This window comes from Natrix helvetica (genome assembly GCF_964273705.1).
Source record: "Natrix helvetica genome assembly, chromosome: 4".
NCBI lineage: Eukaryota > Metazoa > Chordata > Lepidosauria > Squamata > Natricidae > Natrix > Natrix helvetica.
Window position 1 is genome coordinate 11,882,927 of NC_138550.1, and position 19,101 is coordinate 11,902,027.

Here is a 19,101-nt window from a genome sequence, read left to right on the forward strand (position 1 = left end):
AGAGTTGGAAGGGACCTTGGAGGTCTTCTAGTCCAACCCCCTGCCTAGGCAGGAAACTCTACACTGTTTCAGACAAATGGCTATCCAACATCTTCTTAAAGACTTCCAGTGTTGGGGCATTCACAACTTCTGGAGGCAAGGTCTGTTCACTTAACTACTGGGGCAGGAAAGGTCTAAAATGGGACAAAACTCACTTAGCAAACGTCTCCCTTAACAACAGAATATTGGGGCAGAATTGGGGCTACCTGTAAATGGTACAAGTTCAACACAGAGGAATTCTGCACTAGAATTCCTCTATGTTGAACTTGTACCATTTACAGGTAGCCACAATTCTGCCCCAATTCTAGAAAGAGTGCAGAGAAGAGCAACAAAGTTGATTAGGGGACTGGAGACTAAAACATATGAAGAACTGTTGCAGGAACTGGGTATGTCTAGTTTAATGAAAAGAAGGTCCAGGGGAGACATGATATCAGTCTTCCAATATCTCAGGGGTTGCCACAAACAAGAGGGAGTCAAACTATTCTTCAAGGCACCCGAGGGTAAAACAAGAAGCAATGGGTGGAAACTAATCAAGGAGAGAAGCAACTTAGAACTGAGGAGAAATTTCCTGACAGTTAGAACAATTAATCAGTGGAACAGAAGTTGCCTCCAGAAGTTGTGAATGCCCCAACACTGGAAGTCTTTAAGAAGATGTTGGATAGCCATCTGTCTGAAATGGTATAGGGTTTCCTGCCTAGGCAGGGGGTTGGACTAGAAGGCCTCCAAGGTCCCTTCCAACTCTACTATTGTATTGTATTGTATTGAATTAGATGCCGAAATTGTTTCTCCTGAATTGTTTTTTTCTACAGAAGGTGCCCTGAGGGGTGGTATTCACTTACTTTCTCTACTGGTTAAGTGCACATGCATTTTGATTGCGTGCGCGACTTGCGCGGCTTCAAAACGTGCCTAAATAGGACGGCATAGAGTCAAGGGGGGGGGAGGCACCCACGATTTCCACTATCAGTTCACCTTAATCGGTCCAAACCAGCTGAATACCATCTCTGGTGCCCTCCATATTTCCACTAGCATACTAAGTTGTAGGGGGACGCGGTGGCTCAGTGGCTAAGACGCTGACCTTGTCGATCAGAAAGGTCGGCAGTTCGGCGGTTCAAATCCCCAGCACCGCGTAACGGGGTGAACTCCCGTTACTTGTCCCAGCCTCTGCCAACCTAGCAGTTCGAAAGCACGTAAAAATGCAAGTAGAAAAATAGGAAGCACCTTTGGTGGGAAGGTAACAGCGTTCCTTGCGCCTTCGACGTTTAGTCATGCCGGCCACATAACCAAGGAAACGTCTTCGGACAGTGCTGGCTCTTCGGCTTTGAAACGGAGATAAGCACCGCCCCCTAGAGTCGGGAACGACTAGCACATATATGCGAGGGAAAACTTTACCTTTACCTTAGTAAGTTGTATGTCCTTCTCTGGCAATATACAAAATGCAAAAACCTAGGAGCTAGTTGGGCTTGAGTACCCAATGCCATGGTTTGTCATAGGCTGGTTTTTTTTTATTTATTAAAAACCTGCTTAGTCTGCCTTGCTAGTCTCTCAATTTTCTTTCATTTTGTTTTCCTTTTCAAGTCTTCGGACAGCACAAAATGTCCAACATCATATTTCCCATCTCCGTTACATTTTTTTTTTCATTTTGCCAAAGCTCAAAATTTCCTTTGACTTAACAGAGGCTCATTAAAGAGATTTTTTTTTTAAAGTATGAAAATCATACTCTCTTATGCTTTTCTAAACCTTGGAAAGATATTTCCTTTGTGAGGAAATATCATATTGTGAAGCCTTCCTAATATGCCACCCTGGTTTTCCTCCCAATATTAATTTTAAAAGCCGTACAGGACGTGTTAATACTAAGTAATAAAAAGGTAAGAAGAGGGAACAAAAAAAAAAAACCCAGTATGTGATGTAAATGGCTCAGTAGGAAATTATTTTAATAAGCAGTCTGAATTACGTCTTTCATCTCAGCTCTTTTCCTCTCAAGCCAGATGCAATTTTGAGAAGTTTCATTAAAAGTACTTCAGTGCTGGTACAGCATGAAAAGTTGTGTCATTTCAAGCAGTACCAAATGAAGGCAGAGCACATGAAATTTTAACGTGAAGGGAAAAGAGGACAAAAGACGATGATATATGTAGCTCAGGCTTCAACACTAGAGTCCTTGATGCTCCTTGTGCTTGGTTGTTTTCTTACAGACGTTTTGTTACCTAGCTAGGGAACATCACCAGGGTGAGTGAGTGTGGGATTTGTTCCAGTGGTGGGATTCAAATAATTTAACAACTGGTTCTCTGCCCTAATGACTAGCTGGGCAGATGTGACTCCATAGTCATGGCCAACTCAACGTCACTCACATCGATGGGCGCTTCGCCTTAGCTGTTACAATGTACTAAGGGTTAACCGGAGAGGCAGTTTCTGTAAGCAGGGCAATAAAGATTAGGCTAGAAACAACACCAGAATGTTTCCTTCCTGCCTTCCTTACAGGATTAGCCCTGTAAAGTGGAAGAAAACAAAATGAGATTTCTTCTAACAACCGGTTCTCCGAACTGCTTAGAAAGTTAACAACCGATTCTCCCGAATAGGTGCAAACTGGCTGAATCCCACAACTGATTTGTTCCCTGTTTATACACCAGTAGGCCTTAACTTATGCTTGATCGTTTACTGATCATTCAAACTTATGACCTATCTGAAAAGGAGATGAACCCCACCCCCCCTTCAGGGTCATGTAATCCAGTGGTGAAATTCAGCCGGTTCTACCCGGTTCGGATGAACCGGTAGTGGCAGAGGTGGGAGGCTCCGCCCACCCACCCGGACATCATCACGTCTTGTTTTTGACGCTCTGTGCATGCACGGAAGGCTCTGCACACGCCCACATTTGCGAACCGATAGCAACGGTAAGTTAATTTCACCCCTGATGTGACCCCACTTTGGATACTTAGCACCGTGCTATGTTTATGGCCCTTTGCAACATTCCACAGTCACGTGACTGCATTTTACAACGGTTTTACTAAAAAATTTGCCATTTCAAAGGAAGGAATGCAGGATTTAAAGTATGTATTAGCCCCACCGTGTCATCTGTCTTCCTACGTTCAGAAAGAAACCGGTATATTTCTAACTTCCACCTGAGTGCACATAAATAGCTCCACTCAGTGGCAAATTGAATTATGTTCTTTCTGGATTCTTTCTTAAATTCTTCTAGATGGCACAACTAACCCCTTTATTTTTTGTTCCCCTTGTGTGGTGCACACCAGCTTGTTGAAGTTCCTGTTGCTGGCTTGAAGGACATGTATAGATGTGAAGTTGGTATTTATCTAACTGGGACGGCTGCTGTTGCCATTTTCCCATCCTGGTGCCATAGCTTAAGAAAAGGCTATTAGCCTTTTTTTTTTTTTTTGGAAAATATAAATTTAAATAGCTGGAAATGCAGTTATGTATAAATCATGGAGTCCTGAATGTTTTTTTTCCCAACTCTGCAAATCTCCAGATGAGCTAAAGTTTTCTATATCTCTTTGCATTTGTTTGGTGGTCATCCAGAATTTTGCAGCTCATATTTGGCAACGATAAATCTTGCAATCCTGGAAATTAAGTGCAGACTTTTAATTTTTTTTTTTAAACAATCCATTATGGTTTTCCCTTTAAAAGCTACTGTTAAATTATCAAACAGAAGTAGGTGAACCAAACTATTATTGATAGCTTATTTTAACTCCAGGGCGTCGTTTATATTTTTTAATAAATGTAAAAGCCCGATTTTTTTCTATTATAATTTGCTGCTCCGTTACCATGGCAATTATACCAAGCAAAAAATGGCAATGGGTACGTTTGGGACAGCAAATATAAAAATGCGTTGAGCTTTGGGGAAGATGGGGGTAGATAATTGGCAATTTCCAGATGCCTCGCTAATGTGTTTCTGCTATTTATAGTCACTCTTCTTGATCATGTTTGTCCAGTTGACAGAAAAAAACAAAAACAAACAATTATAAGTAATTTTCCTTCTCTTATCTGTATTATAGATATTTAGAATTTGAAGCAGAGATTCTTCACTTGTATGTGTCAGATTCCTTTTACAATATACTGAAGCTTTAGAGCAGGGGTGTCAAACTCAAAGCCCGCAGGCCAGTTCCGGCCCACGATGTGGTCAGATCCAGCCCATGGGGCCATCCTAGAAATTGTGAGGGGCCGGCTCTTGTTGCCTTGGCCCGGTCTACACGCATCACTTTGGCCCAGTCTACCTGTGTCACTTCCTTCCTGTTTACCCAATGCAAAGAGGAAAGATCAGGCCAGCGTAGCTTCGACCCGGTCTACCCAATGCGAAGAGGAAACATGCCAGCAGTTTGGGGAATAGCATCAAGCTGCCATGCCCACTCAATGGGCCACGCCCACCCGGCCCCCCAAGGTCAACCACAACCCTGATACAGCCCTCAATGGGATTGAGTTTGACACGCCTGCTTTAGAGAGAATATCAGCCATGCCCAAGTTGTAAATGGTCCATCTAACACTCCCAGCTGACAGAAGAACTGGGGGCAGATGTCGTCCTCTAACATCTGGAGGATATGGAGCTGGAAATGACTGCAGTATACAGTTAGTTCTCAAGGTCCATCCTTCATGTGTGCACTTTCAGCAGGCAACGACAAAAAAGTTAGCCATCACGGTCTCCTGCTTGAGCAAGGGATTGGACTAGAAGACCTCTGAGGTTCCTTGCAACCCTATTATTCTATAGAATAATTGGAAGGAACCTCAGAGGTCTTCTAGTCCAATCCCTTGCTTAAGCAGGAGACCCTATACCCGTGATGGCGAACCTATGGCATGCATGCCACAGGTGCCATACGGAGCCATATCTGCTGGCATGCAAGCCATCAGCTCCAGCACGCATGGACATGCCAGCCACCTGATTTTTGACCTTCCGGAGGAAAGCCTCCGGAGCCTGGGGAGGGCAAAAAACAGGCCCAAAGGGCCAACCAGAAGTTTGAACTTCTGGTAAGCACATTGGGACTGTTTTTCGCTTCCCCTGGCCTACCAGAGGAAATACCAAGCTCAGCTTGGAGGCGAGTAGTGCAGTGCGCGGGGGGGAGCGTGTGTGTGCACGTGCATGCATGCGCATGTGAGGGCCACTTTGCATTATGGGTGCCCTCCCATTTTTGGCATTCAACAACAAAGAGCTTAGCCATCACTGACCTATACCACGTCCTACCAATATCTGTATTATCTCTTTACCAAGTGAGCGTAGTGAGTAATATCGCATGGAAGTCTGTAAAGCTCTTAGTGCTGTGAAGTCTCTGGTGGGCCAACCGCAGGACATCTGACAATGTGATGGGTTACCGTGTGGGACTCTGCGTGTTCGGGTCGGTGGGCTGCACGCAGGCCCCTGGTCTCATCAAAACGATCAGACGTATTATCCAAAACAAAGTCTCGTCAACAGACATTCCTGTGCTTTCCCAGAGCTTTAATCCACCGACATTACTCCTAGAAGGGACCCCGAGGAGGTCGCCTCAAACGGATGCCGTTGGGCCTATCATCGCGTATTAATTTAATCAGTCCGTATTTCAACCAACTTCTCCAAAGGCGCCAAAGGACAGGTGCCTTGTTTTGTTCCCTGTCACAGTGCCAAGACTGATAGAAAAATGCAGCAGTGCTCCACTGTGATAAACAGAAATGATTTGCTTCAGATGTTTGTCATAGCTATGCTGGATATTTGGACAGAGTCCAAACTTAAAAAGGAACCGAGACCTGAAAGCTACAGAAGACCACTTCTGCAATACAATACAGATAGTCCTCGGTTTACGACCACAATTGAGCCCAAAATTTATGTTGCTAAGCGAAACATTTGTTTAGTGAGGGATGCCGTATTTTACGACCTTCCCTGCCACAGTTGTTAAGTGAATCATTACCCTTTGTTAAGCTAATAACATTGCGATTAAGGTTTCCCCATTGACTTTAGCACTTAGGCTTATATACCGCTTTATATACAGTGCTTTACAGCCCTCTGTAAGGGGTTTACAGAGCCAGCCTATTGCCCCCAACAATTTGGTTCCTCGTTTTATCCACCTTGGAAGGATGGAAGCCTGAGTCAACCTTGAGCCTGGTGAGAATTGAACTGCTGGCAGTCGGCAGAATGAGCCCTCAGTACTGCACTCTAACCACTGCAGATCGTACAACCATACAGCGTTGCGGCTTCCAAAGCACGGAGGTAGGATACTGCTCTGGGAGTACGCTCTATGGTTGTACGATCTGCAGCCCACAACTATAGAGCGTACTTCCAGAGCGGCATCCATCCTCCGTGCTTTGAAAAAAAAAAACCAAGCGGCGGGCGGCACCAGCAGCGGAGATGTCCTTTGCGCGAGTGGGGAGCGGAAAAGCCACTGCGCAATCCCGCTCTCCAGCCTTGCAGAGTCCCATTCACTCACCTAGGGGCATTCCGAAGGCACCAAGCCGCGGGAGGCGGAGAGTGGCGAACAGGCGCTCGCGTTGCTTGGTGCCTTCCGGGTACTGCTAGGTCAGTCAGCGGCGCTGTACCCGGCTGGAAAGGGGGGGTTGCCGGGCGGCTGCTCGCAAGCTTGGTAACCTCATGGCTGTTGTGTTGCTGCTGTGACAGCGCAACACAGCCATTCGACCCTGAGGCTGTGCCTAGCTCTTCGGGAACCCAGTAGCAAGGAAGCAGCTGCCCAGTAACCCCCCCTCTTCAGCTGGGCACAGCGCCACTGACCGACCTAGCGGTACCCCGAAAGCACCAAGCAATGCGAGCGCCTTTGCCCCCACCTCGTTCCCACAGCTTGGCGCCTTCGGGATACCGCTAGGTCGGCGAGCGGTGCTCTGCCTGGCCAGAGGGGGGGGATTGTCCAGGGGGCTTATTTTTGGGGGTGGGCTTATATTTTTGCCCATGCGAAAAATGTGGCAAGGCTTTAGTTTCAGGACAGGTTGTATTTTCGGGGAAACAAGGTAATACCGTATTTTTCGGAGTATAAGACGCACCTTTTTCCCTCAAAAAAGAGGGTGAAAATCTGGGTGTGTCTTATACACTGAATGCAGCATTTTTGGCCTCCTGAAATCCCGCCCCCTTTGCAAAAATGGCCATGCATAGCCTTTAGGAGGCTTCCAGAGTGCTCCTGGGGTCTGGAGAAGGCGAAAATGAGCGGAAAACAGGCCAGTTTTTGCTCATTTCCCCCCCCCCCCAGCCCCCAGGAGCACTTTATAAGCCTCCTAAAGGCTATGCATGCCCTTTTTTTTTTGACAAAAAATGGGGGTGTTTTTGCAAGGTCTGCAGAGTGCAAAAACCTTTTTTTTTAATTTGCCTCTTCAAAATCTTGGTGCATCTTAAACTCCGGTGCATCTTATATTCCGAAAAATATGGTATCTTAAGAGCATAGACCCTTTTTTTTTTGCCACATGTATATTGTGTTGTGTTCCATAAAAGAACGCTGGATGGACAGTTTCGTACCAAATAATTTGCTTTTTAAGGACATTTCGAAGCGCCGACTGATCGCCATAACCGTATAAACATTTTTGCTCTTTTAGGCCTGTGCAGAATTCAATCCAGTCTGCAATATATGAACATTTGGGATGCTGCCAAACGCATGTTCCTGACTGGCTTGGCCTGCAGGATGTGATTACTCTTGAAAGCAATGGCCCTTTGCCTCCTGAAAGATCGAGCCGAGATCGTGAACCCGTAGCGGACGGTAGATCTCCCTCCCCACTAGAGGTGATCCCACCATTCTACTCCACTTCCTTTCCTCAGCGGAATAAATCTGACGTATTGCTGAACCAGGTCTACATTATGGAAGAAAGACAGATGGTAATTTATTATTTTGCTTCGTAAGAGCTTGGTCAATATTCACTCGGCGAGCCAAGGGATGAGAAACGGGTTTCAGAGAGTGGGCACGACATAAACCTTTTAAGTGGGTCCTTCCTACAAACTGACAGCTGTCAGGAACTTGTGCATTCACAAATGACAGCGGTGGTAGATACCTCAGTCCCACTAGGTCTATTTATCAACCTGTCAATTTGACGGCATTGTTCCCTCCTCCTCGTGCTCTCTAAGATGTTCCTCACTTTCAAAAGTTCCCTCTAATTTTTTTTTCTAGGCAGGTTCACACACTTTCAAACCCAATACATATAAGTCCTTGACTTATAACCAATGGGGTGGCCTAACGACCCTTTGCTAGGACCATTGGCCCAGCCTTAGGAGTTCTTACAACCCAGATTCGAAGTTCTGAGGGCCACTTCCTCTCACAGTCACATGACTACAATTCGAGCACTTGGTACTGGGCCACAATTCACATCTGTTTGCGGTGTCCTCTGGTCACGTGACCATGATTTAGGACAGTTTTCTCCCAAACTGCCCTTTATGTTCAATTTTTGGCAAAACTGGGCCCATAGCAAGCCATTGGTTCGCTTAACGATCACAGCGTTCGCTTAACAACTTCCATTAAAAAAGATCATATATCAGATTGCTCACAACCTGTTTTACAACTATCATGACTTAAGACCATGATGGGCAGGCTCCATTACGGTCGTAACTCAAGGAGTACCTGAATTTAGCTCACCTTTCCTATTTTATAAGAAGTGCCCGATGGAATCTACTATGTAACATGCTGGTTGCACATGTATTTATTTAAAACCTTCAAGTCACACCTAGAATACTGCATCCAGTTTTGTTCCACACTATAAAAAAGATGTTGAGACTCTAGAAAGAGTGCAGAGAAGAGCAACCAGGATGACTAGGGGACTAAAACATACGATGAACGGTTGCAGAAACTGGGCATGGCTAGTCTAGTGAAAAGAAGGACCAGGGGAGACATGATAGCAGTCTTCCAATATTTGAGGGGCTGCTACGAGAGGAGGGGGTCAAGATATTTTCCAAAGTACCTGAAGGCCAGACAAGGAATAATGGATGGAAACAGAGCAAGGAGAGATTCAACCTAGAAATAAGGAGAAATTTTCTGACAGTGAGAACAATCAACCAATGGGACAGAAGTTGCCTTCTGAAGTTGTGGGAGCTTTATCACTGGAAGCTTTCAAGAAGAGACTGGACTGCCATCTGTCAGAAATGGTGTAGGGTCTCCTGCTTTAGCGGCGGGTTGGACTAGATGACCTACAAGGTCCCTTCCAACTCTGTTAATCTGTTAAAAACAGTCTGGATTAGCAGGGAACTGGCTCACACCAAGTCAACTGTGTGTGACTGCGAACACATTCATGCTCCAAGACATCACCTTGCCAATCCCTCTGAGCAATCAAGAGTCAAATGGATAGGCAAAAGAAAAGACTTAAATTTGCAATCAGCCTACATTTATAAAGCCTGATGTAGAATTTTTTTAAAAATTGCTTTTTTAAAGAGGTATTTAAATGTGCTATTTTTACCTCCTCACTTATTTCAGATTTAGATACTGTGCATCCTTTTGGAATTGTGGAAATCTCACAATGCTATTTTCTTTACTTGGTGATGCTCCAGGAAGCATTAAATTTACTCCACCGAAAAATGTCACATTAGTGATAATATCCAAAGTAATATAAAAATGATATCTACTGATTAATTTGTAATGGCTCATTCCTGCACATGAGCTCACTTAATTCTGCATTAAAAACGGGAGAAAATGGATATGCAAGAAACTAACTTGAATATAGGCCGGCGTTTCTCAACTCCGGCAATTTTAAGATATGTGGACTTCAACTCCCAGAATTCCTCAGCCAACGTAGCCAGAAGTGCTTTCCTAAAATCTTTCACCGTAGTCGTTAAGCAAGCGTTGCAGTCATTAAGCAAATTCATTCATTTGAATGGCATTTGGTGCCAAAAACTAGTAAAAATATCACGAATTGTTGTTGTGTGACACGCTATAAGTGATTATAAAGGCAACCAGGTGCCAAGCACATCTTGTGTGCTTGGCACCTGGTTGTTATGTGTCCCCATTGGATGTGGGTGTAGGTGTTGTTATTGTGTCCCCATTGGATGTGGGTGTGATTGTGTCCCCATTGGATGTTGTCCTTGTGTCCCCATTGTAGGTGTGCAGTGGTGGAATTCGCATCACTTCAGGATTGCCAGTTGTTAACTTTCTGAGCAGTTTGGTGAACTGGTTGTTGGAATAAATCATTAGGGCAGAGAACCGCTTGTTAAATTATTTGAATCCTCTGTGTGTGTGTGTGTGTGTGTGTGTGTGTGTGTGTAGCATTAGCATTCACAACACCCAGTGTACTGCTTTATGGGCCATAAAGAGCACCCGTTCTGTGACCTTAGTAAATTCCAATAGTTGTTAAGCAACTGGAGATTGTCAAGGATTACTGTAAATTGAAGTGGCAAAGCATACCTAATATTCGGTATAGGTGGGTTAAACTGAGAGTTACTGGCCCAGTTGGCTTTTGTGCCTAAAGAGAGACAAACATTCATAGGGTCTGGTGATTGGTCCAAAGTCACCCAGCCAGTTCTCATGCTTACGACAAATTTAGAAATCAGTTTCCTGTTTTCTAAACTAACCAACTTAACCATTGGCTGAAAATACAACTCTGATTAATGTACTGTTGACTTCATCAGACCAAAATAAATATATACATACATACGTATATTGTAGCAAGATACAGTTGGAAAAATGGAGGAGAGGCTGTTTATAGGTACACCCTTTCCTTTCCATCTTGCAGACTGTTTTCTGCACCTTCTTCAACATTTAGCATAGACTATCAACTATGGCTGCTAGGGTTCTAACAACCACTAGATGGCAGCAGAGAGACAAGAGAAAATTTTATACACAGTGCTGCCATCTGGAGGCCCTCTGGATGATATGGCCTAGATACAGTACTGGTAGTCCTCCCCTTACAACAGTTCGCTTAGTGACCGTTCGAAGTTACAACGGCACTGAAAAAAGTGACATATGACCATTTTTCACACTTGTGAGCGTCATAAACATGAACCAGTTACCAAGCATCCTTATACTTTATACTTGGACACTTGGTAACTGGTTCATATTTATGATGGTTATAGCATCCAGAGGGTCACGCCATCCCCTTTTGCGACCTTCTGGCAAGCTAAGTCAAGGGGGTTAACAACCGGGTTACTAATTTAACAACAGCGATTTGCTTAACAACGGTAGCAAGAAAAGTTGTAAAATGGGGCAAAACTCCCTCAACAAATTTCTCACCCAGCAACCTAAATTTTGGGCTCAATTGTAGTCGTACGTTGAGGTGTACCTGTAGAGCAGGGGGGTCAAACTCAAGGCCCTGGGGCAGGATCTGGCCCGGGGGATGCTTAGATCTGGCCGCAGGGCTGCCCTGGAAACCGCGAAGGACCGGTCCACGGTGCCTCTGCCAGCAAAAATGGAGCTCGGGAAGGCCGCGGGCGGCCCTCCCGAGCTCCATTTTTGCTGGCAGAAGCACCGTAGACCGGTCCTTCGCGGTTTCCAGAGCAATCCTCCTGAGCTCTGTTTTCACTTAGGCCCCCTATAGGCGCTCCTGACACGAGTGATGTTGAGCTGGCCCCCCCTCTCCCCAGCCACGCCCACCCCAGCCCTCCAAGATCAAACACAACCCTGATGCGGCCCTCAATGAAATCCAATTTGACCTCCCCGCTGTAGAGGATCTCAAGAAGCCAACAGAGTTCTAGGCTGCATAAACAGAGGGATAGAATCAAGATCACGTGAAGTGTTAATACCATTTTATAATGCCTTGGTAAGGCCACACTTGGAATACTGCATTCAGTTTTGGTCGCCACAATGTAGAAAAGATGTGGAGATTCTAGAAAGAGTGCAGAGAAGAGCAACAAAGAGGATTAGGGGACTGGAGGCTAAAACATATGATGAACGGTTGCAGGAACTTGGTATGTCTAGTTTAATGAAAAGAAGGACTAAGGGTGACATGATAGCAGTGTTCCAATATCTCAGAAGTTTCCAGAAAGAAGAGGGACATCAATTCTCCAAAGCACCTGAGGGTGGAACAGGAAGCAATGGGTGGAAACTAATCAAGGAGAGAAGCAACTTAGAACTGAGGAGAAAATTCCTGACAGTTAGAACAATGAATCAGTGGAACAGCTTGCCTCCAGAAGTTGTGAATGCCCCAACACTGGAAGTCTTTAAGAAGATGTTGGATAACCATTTGTCTGAAATGGTATAGGGTTTCCTGCCTAGGGAGGGGGTTGGAGTAGAAGACCTCCAAGGTCCTTTCCAACTTTATTATTCTATTTGTGGAGTTCTATTTCTATTCTATTCTAAGATATCACCGATGGGATTTTAGGGCCCAGCAAGATACCTGTAAAGATTGCATGTCTCAAATATTTAAAGCGTACTTTCAGCAGTGCCCCTGCGCTAATAAGAAAAGCAGCCTTAATTATACGTGTCTTCATTGTGTCAAAACTTTTTGTGTGTCATTCAGCCTTCCCGAGAGAGTTTGTTCCCAGCCGCTGCAGCAGAGAAATTCCTACAAGAGGAAGAGAGGCGAGCACAGGACTTCGAACATATTTTAAACTCTCACATTGAAGAACTGAGAAGGCAGTCAGCAAACAGCCTAAAGCACCATGCCACTCTCAAGCATATCCACCGCAGATAAAGCTTTAAAAATAATAATAAAACCTTAAATTGTACAGATAAATCCCTGCACCAAACATCAGCTACCATTTAAAAAAAAAAAAACTTTAGCCCAAGAATTTTTTTTTGTAATGTGAGATTTTTATATCGTTTCGCTGTGGAGTTCATTTCAACATGAATTTGGAAGATTGTGTATCAAGAGGTCTCAAAAGAAAATCTGGAAATTAAATGTGAATATATATTTTTTAATTTTTTTAGTGCGATCCAAACTTCTGTTTTCATATTCAAAATGCCGCATCCAAAATGTTCTTTTGGAGACTGATTCAAGGTGGGTTGCAAGCCCGGGAACAAAATTCACACTAATGTGGCTGTTATGGGTCTCATCAAAACAAGAAATGGTTTCCAGGATTTCAGCTCTTGAGGTTTTTTTGCAGTCTAAAAAAAAATCTACCATATTTTGTTGCTTACAATCCCCATTGAGTGCAGATTTGCAGCCCAGATATGGTAGTGTTAACTTTAGCCTTCCTTTAATTTAGATAATTTTCCCTGGCAAAGTCTAACTAAATACAGGTAGTCCTCGACTTACAATCAGAATTGAGCCCAAAATTTATATCGCTAAGTGAGAAATTTGTTCTTAAGTACTGTATTTTTCGGACTATAAGACGCACCTTTTCCCCCCCTAAAAGAGGGTGAAAAATTGGGTGCGTCTTATATGCTGAATGTAGCCCCACCCACCAGCCCCAACCCTTTGGCCTCTGCCTCCCAGCAATTTACCTCTTTGCAGCGACGTGGGGGTTGCGGAGGCTTCAATAAGCTATAGCAATCCCTACAGCCTGTAACAGCTGATGATCGGGAGAAATTGAAAGTGAAACTTGCTGTTTGCTCCACTGGCAAATTGCTGGGAGGCAGATTTTTTTTTCTTGTGCTAATCAGGCTGTTTGCTGCAAGGAGGTAAGTCAACAACTATAAATGCCTATAGAATGTTCAAATTATTAGATTTATTTTTAAGGACCGCTTTATTATTATTCTAGACAACTTAACAAAATGAAGAAGTTTTTTAAAATAAATACTTGATCTGAAGAGGCCCCGTGCTATTGTTTTAAAAAGTGCTCTTCTTTTAAATAGCAGAGAATAACTATACTTCCAGAAAGCACATCAATTTTAACAGCATCTGTACAAGTATAGTCTGAAATATAACACTACAAACAGTGTATAATGTCTGTATTGTTTGTTGCAAGGAGGCAAATTGCTGAGAGGCAGAGGCAGATATTTTTCCCTTGTTTTCCTCCCCAAAATCTAGGTGTGTCTTATACTTCGGAGTGTCTTATACTCTGAAAAATACGGTATTTACCTCAGGAATGGAAACGCAAGATTGGACTCTTAACAAGGACCTTTTCTATGCAGGACACAACTGAGAAATATGGGCCAAGTCCTACATCAGCATTTGAACACCCTTCGGTATCTGCCAGAACTCCCATTAGTGACATCTCTGCCCCTTTTATTATTATTATTATTATTACTGTGCGAGGGTAATTAGATTCAGAGTCTAAGATGGGAGCAAACTTAATAACCAAGGACCTACGAATTATTAAGGTAGAGTCTAAGAATATAGGCAGTTCCAAGCAGGATAGGGATTGGTTTTTTTTTGTAAAATCAGGCTGTTCAGGCCTGGAAAATTCAATTATACCCAGATATCAATGGTGTCATTTCGGTATTTCATAGCATAGCACTCCAAACTGGGAGAGTCAGCTGGACCTCATCCAGTTTCTCACTATAAATCAACAGTGCTTCAGTTTCTTCAGATGTTTCACAGAAAGCTGCAGCATTGGCTGTGTTCAGTCAGAGATGCTCCATGAAGATGCTACCTGCATCTTTGGCTGATTGTCATGTAGACCAGCTGGGATCTGTGGAGAGAGAAGATTAAATTCTGTGATGAGTTAAAGGAACTTGGTATATTTCACCTAAAGAAGAGGCTGTAGGGAGAAATGGTAGCCTCTTCTAGTACATGAAGGGATGTCCCAAGGAAGAGAGTGTAGATTTGTTCTCCAACACCCAAGGGGAAGACAGATGGAAGTTTAATGGAAAAATCCAAACTTGAACCAAGGAATTTCTTGAATGGGAATGGCTATGAAGCAGTGGAGCAAGTTGTGTCTGCTCCATCACTGATGGACCAACAAAGATGGACCTTTTTTTAAAGACTGGTTTGAGGATTCCCAACCTGGTCTTGGGGGGGGATTGGAGCAGAAGACTTCTAATCAGTGGTGGGATTCAGCCAGCTCGCACCACTTTGGGAGAACCGGTTGTTACTTTGGTGAACTGGTTGTTGGAAGAAATGATTAGGGCAGAGAACCGGTTGTTAAATTACTTGAATCCCACCACTGCTTCTAATGTCTCTTCCAGCTCTGGAATGCTCCAACACTGGAGGTTTTTAAGAAGAGATTGGACAACCATTTGTCTGAAATGGCATAGGGTCTCCTGCTTGTAGGACTGGAAGACCTCCAAGGTCCCTTCCAATTCTGTTATTCTGTTATGTACAGAGGAAGAGCTCATGTTGGCAGGACAAAATGTTGTTGACGTCGCCTTGGAAGGATGGAAGGCTGAGTCAATCTTGAGCCTGGTGAGATTTGAACTGCCAAATTGCAGGCAGCCGGTAGGCAGCATAAGTAGCCTACAGTACTGCACTCTAACCACTGTGCCTTTGTGACTCTTATAAATCCAAAGAAGTTACCGTAAATCTATAGACTGAAAAGAGAATTTATCACAAAAGAAAAAGGTAAAAACACATAGAATGACAACTTAAGTTAGTTACTTATTTACCTTTTTAAATAAGATTTTGGACTTCAGCCTATGTATTGCAAAAGTTTATATTTGCAGATGCCAAGTTTTAGTTGTGTGTGTGTGTGTGTGTGTGCACACATATACATACACACATATACATACATACATATACATGTATATGTACATAAGAGAAATAGGTTTGTTAAAGAACAATCTGTGAGTATGAATGCAGACAGAGGAACAATTAATTGTATAAACATAGCGGGCTTAATTTATAAAAATAAATCAAGCGTTATGTTAATGCCTTTGAAAGAAGAAGCGGTATGGCTTCTAACTGCGCTTTTGTGTGTATATGTACACAACCATGATTAAATGTCTCACACGGACACATTCTTATGAATTGGATTCAATGGGAGCTGGCATTTGGCAAGAAAAAAGAAGCCACGCTGGCTACAAGAATTTTTGTGGGTGTTTTATTGCGATCTTTTAGAGGGGAGGAAAAATTGCCTTCAATTTTAGGGTGTCTTGTTCTTTCAAGTCAACGCGGTAAAATGCAGGAGAGCTGAAATTAACTGAACTGTTAAGTTCAGCCGAAGAGAAGCACGAAAGTTCATGGCAAGTCTCCAGAAAGGACAGAGTCAATAATAATACAGTAATTAAAAATAATAATCTATTAAATGTACATGCTGCTGCCCAACTTCCAGCTCCGTTGGGCAAGAGAGACCAAGGTCAACCTGATACGTGGACATGTCTGCAAATCTTTTTAAGATGAGCCACAGTACAGATCAGATTGATGATAATTGCTGTCCTGATCATTGCAAATTCAATATCCCAAAATCATTCCAATATATAAAATGGAGGGGGGGGGGGTTGTCTTGACTGCAAGAGACAGAAATAATAATAATAATAACGGTAGAATACAAATAAATAAATCTGTCTTGGGAAGAGAGAGAGATTTTTAACCCGAGTTGGCTAAAGGTAGTTAAAATTTTAGCCAACTCGGAATATGAACCCAATGTAATTTGACTGACCAATTAGTCCAGAGCTCCCAAGAGAAATTTATTTATACAGTTATGTTTAGAAATAGCTCAAGGTACTGAACATATCCAACACACCTTCCTCATCCTGTCTTCCCCACAACAACAACCCCGTGAGGTGGGTTGGGCAGAGAGAGTGACTGGCCCAAAGTCACCCAGTTGCAGGGGTGGGCATATGGGAGTTCAGGGGGGGGGTTGGAAGAACCTCTAGCTAAGATTCTATGCAGTTCACAGAACCCCCGAATCCCACTCCTGGCTGGCCACGCCCACCCCTCCCCTCCCAGGGGTCCCCACGCGGCCCGTTTTGGATGCAGATAAGTGCAGGGTGCGCACGGAGGTTCAGGGAGGGTGAAAAACGGCCTACCGGAAATTCAAGTAGGCCGGCCCCAGAGGGCCTCCGGAACCTGGGAAGCCGGTTTTCGCCCTCCTGGAGACTTGAGGAAAGCCTCCAGAGCCCAGGGAGGGCAAAAATGCCCGTCCCCACAGTGGTACAGGAGGCAGACTAGGCCACACCCAGCATGGCCATGCCCACCCAGCAACTGGGCAGAGAACCAATTTTTGAAGCCTATCCCTGCCCAGCTGGTTTTCATGCCTATGGCCAGACTTGAACTCATGGTCCCTGGTTTCTAGCCTCATGCCCTAACTACAAGACTGAACTGGCTGTCTGGATTGGTGTAGATTTACACAAAGTGAACTGTCATCATGGAATCATAGATCTAGAGCAGTGTTTCTCAAACTTGGCGACTTTAAGTCCTGTGGACTTCAACTCCCAGAATCCCCCAGCCAGCATAGCTGGCTGGGGGATTCTGGGAGTTGAAGTCCACAGGACTTAAAGTCGCCAAGTTTGAGAAACACTGATCTAGAGGAACCTAAGAGGTCATCGAGTTCAACCCCCCCATACAGTGCAGGACTCACACCTAGGCTTCTCAAATTCTTTCCTCTTGAAACCCCGTCCTACTTTTAAACCTTATGCAGGATGCCAGAATAGTGTTTCCTTTATATGGTTTATGTCAGGATTCCGACTGATGCCCTAATTAAATCATAAGCCTCAAGCCAAGCTTCAAAAGAAATCCAGTTAGTTATTAGGAGCTTCATGTCAGCACGAATCAAGGGAAGCCAACTCTGACCTCACTTAATTCGGGCCTTGGCTCGCTCTAACCCTGTTTCCCCTTCCCCACAAGTCACATTCCCCAATGAAGCAATTTCACAGGTTGTAGAAGTCACTCCCTCTGGCCACTGTGAGTCCCCCTGGAGATGACCTTGACATTGCCACTGGAATGTGCTTTGATTTGACTGAAATGGAAGTTCTTCAATGCAGCTGCGAGGCTTGGTTTTCCCATCCCCCTGCCTATGGCAACTCGAGAGCAGGTCAGGATATTATATTGATCAATCTTTACTGCGTTCAACATTAAAATGGATGCATTGGTAGAATATTGAGTTGCTGAATCCTGTAAAAGCCAAAATATTAAAATTAATAGGGATTGAAATGAATAACATATTTATTTGCTAATTAAATTTATCTGCCACCCAGCTCATATCAAAATAACACTGGGCAGCTTTTTAAAAAACCCTCTATATTATTATCACCTAAAAAGTAATAATGAGTAGGGTGTCATTGTTTTAATTTTTTGCAAGTATTTTCAACATCTGGCAAAATAAAATTGATTTTGCGGGCCTCTGAAAGGATCTAGGGAGCCTCCAGAGGTCTTCACACAACCATGCCCTTCATCATCTCCGATGGTTAATTCTCCAGCTCCTGTTTAAAAACCTCCAATGAGGTTCAGGGAAGTATCAAAGAAACTCTTCGAAGAGAGAGTCCAGAAATCATTAGAAGCCGCAGAAAAGAAGTTCAAGGGGAAGAAAATATACGATGCCAGAAATCTTCACATGAAGACACAATTCATTGGAGAATTGCAAGGAACATGTCCTATCAATAATGAAAGAAATCAGGAAAGGGATTTGATGTCTATGCACGTAAAAAAAATATGTGTGAAGCTCCAATCAGATATCCTGGCTACCATTTTGACATTTCGGATCACACCCTGTATCCCGGATCCACCTTGGCCGGGAAGATGGATTTACAAAAAAGTGAAAGGCACTTAACATTTTGGAGAAGACACTCTCTAAGGCCACTCTCACCCATACAGACAGGCAAGACACCGGAATATAAACGGACAGCAAACCGCACTCCTTACAAGCACTGATGAGCCAAAGGTGCTTTTTCAGGAGGCAACTGAACTTTCTTGTTTTTTTTTCTTTTGAAGAGGTTTCGCTTCTTATCCAAGAAGCTTCTTCAGCTCTGACAGGATAGTGGGGATTGGAAGGATTTATATTCTTTGCAGACAGCTGGTCATTTGCATCCTTTTTAGAGGGTCCTTGAAGCACTTGGAGGTTTATCTGTGTCCTCAGGGTCACCTGAGTGATGCCCCTGGTTCCTGCAGTCTGCCGTTTTTCCTCTGGAAATCCATTCCTACTCCCACACCATTCAAAGGCTGTTCATCCCAGATTATAAAGCTAAAGGTCTGTAGAGACTCTAAGTCATCCAGGTCATGGTTCCCCAAAGGTGCTTTTTCAAGAGGCAACTGGACTTCCTTGGTTTTTCTTTTGAAGACCTTTCCCTTCTCATCCAAGAAGCTTCGGCAGCTCTGACCGGATAGTGAGAAATGGAAGGATTTATATTCCTAGCAGGCAGCTGGTCATTTGCATCCTTTTTAGAGGGCCATTAAAGCACTTGGAAGTTTATCTCTGTCCTCAGGATCGCC

General features: G+C 43.9%; 1 protein-coding gene across 2 annotated transcripts in view; it reads left to right on the forward strand.

The window, feature by feature from the left end:
- DEUP1 (deuterosome assembly protein 1) overlaps positions 1-14,544 on the forward strand; it is a 76,271-nt gene extending 61,727 nt beyond the window's left edge. Inside the window, exons 12-13 of one of the 2 annotated variants that reach the window (XM_081950700.1) lie at positions 7,540-7,816; positions 12,373-14,541. In XM_081950700.1, the coding sequence (XP_081806826.1) occupies positions 7,540-7,816; positions 12,373-12,546 (451 nt within the window). In that variant the 3' untranslated portion in view covers positions 12,547-14,541. Of the gene's footprint in view, positions 1-7,539; positions 7,817-12,372 lie in introns of both variants that reach the window. The other variant, XM_081950701.1, reaches the window with a different exon arrangement.
- The last annotated feature ends 4,557 nt before the right edge of the window (positions 14,545-19,101 follow it).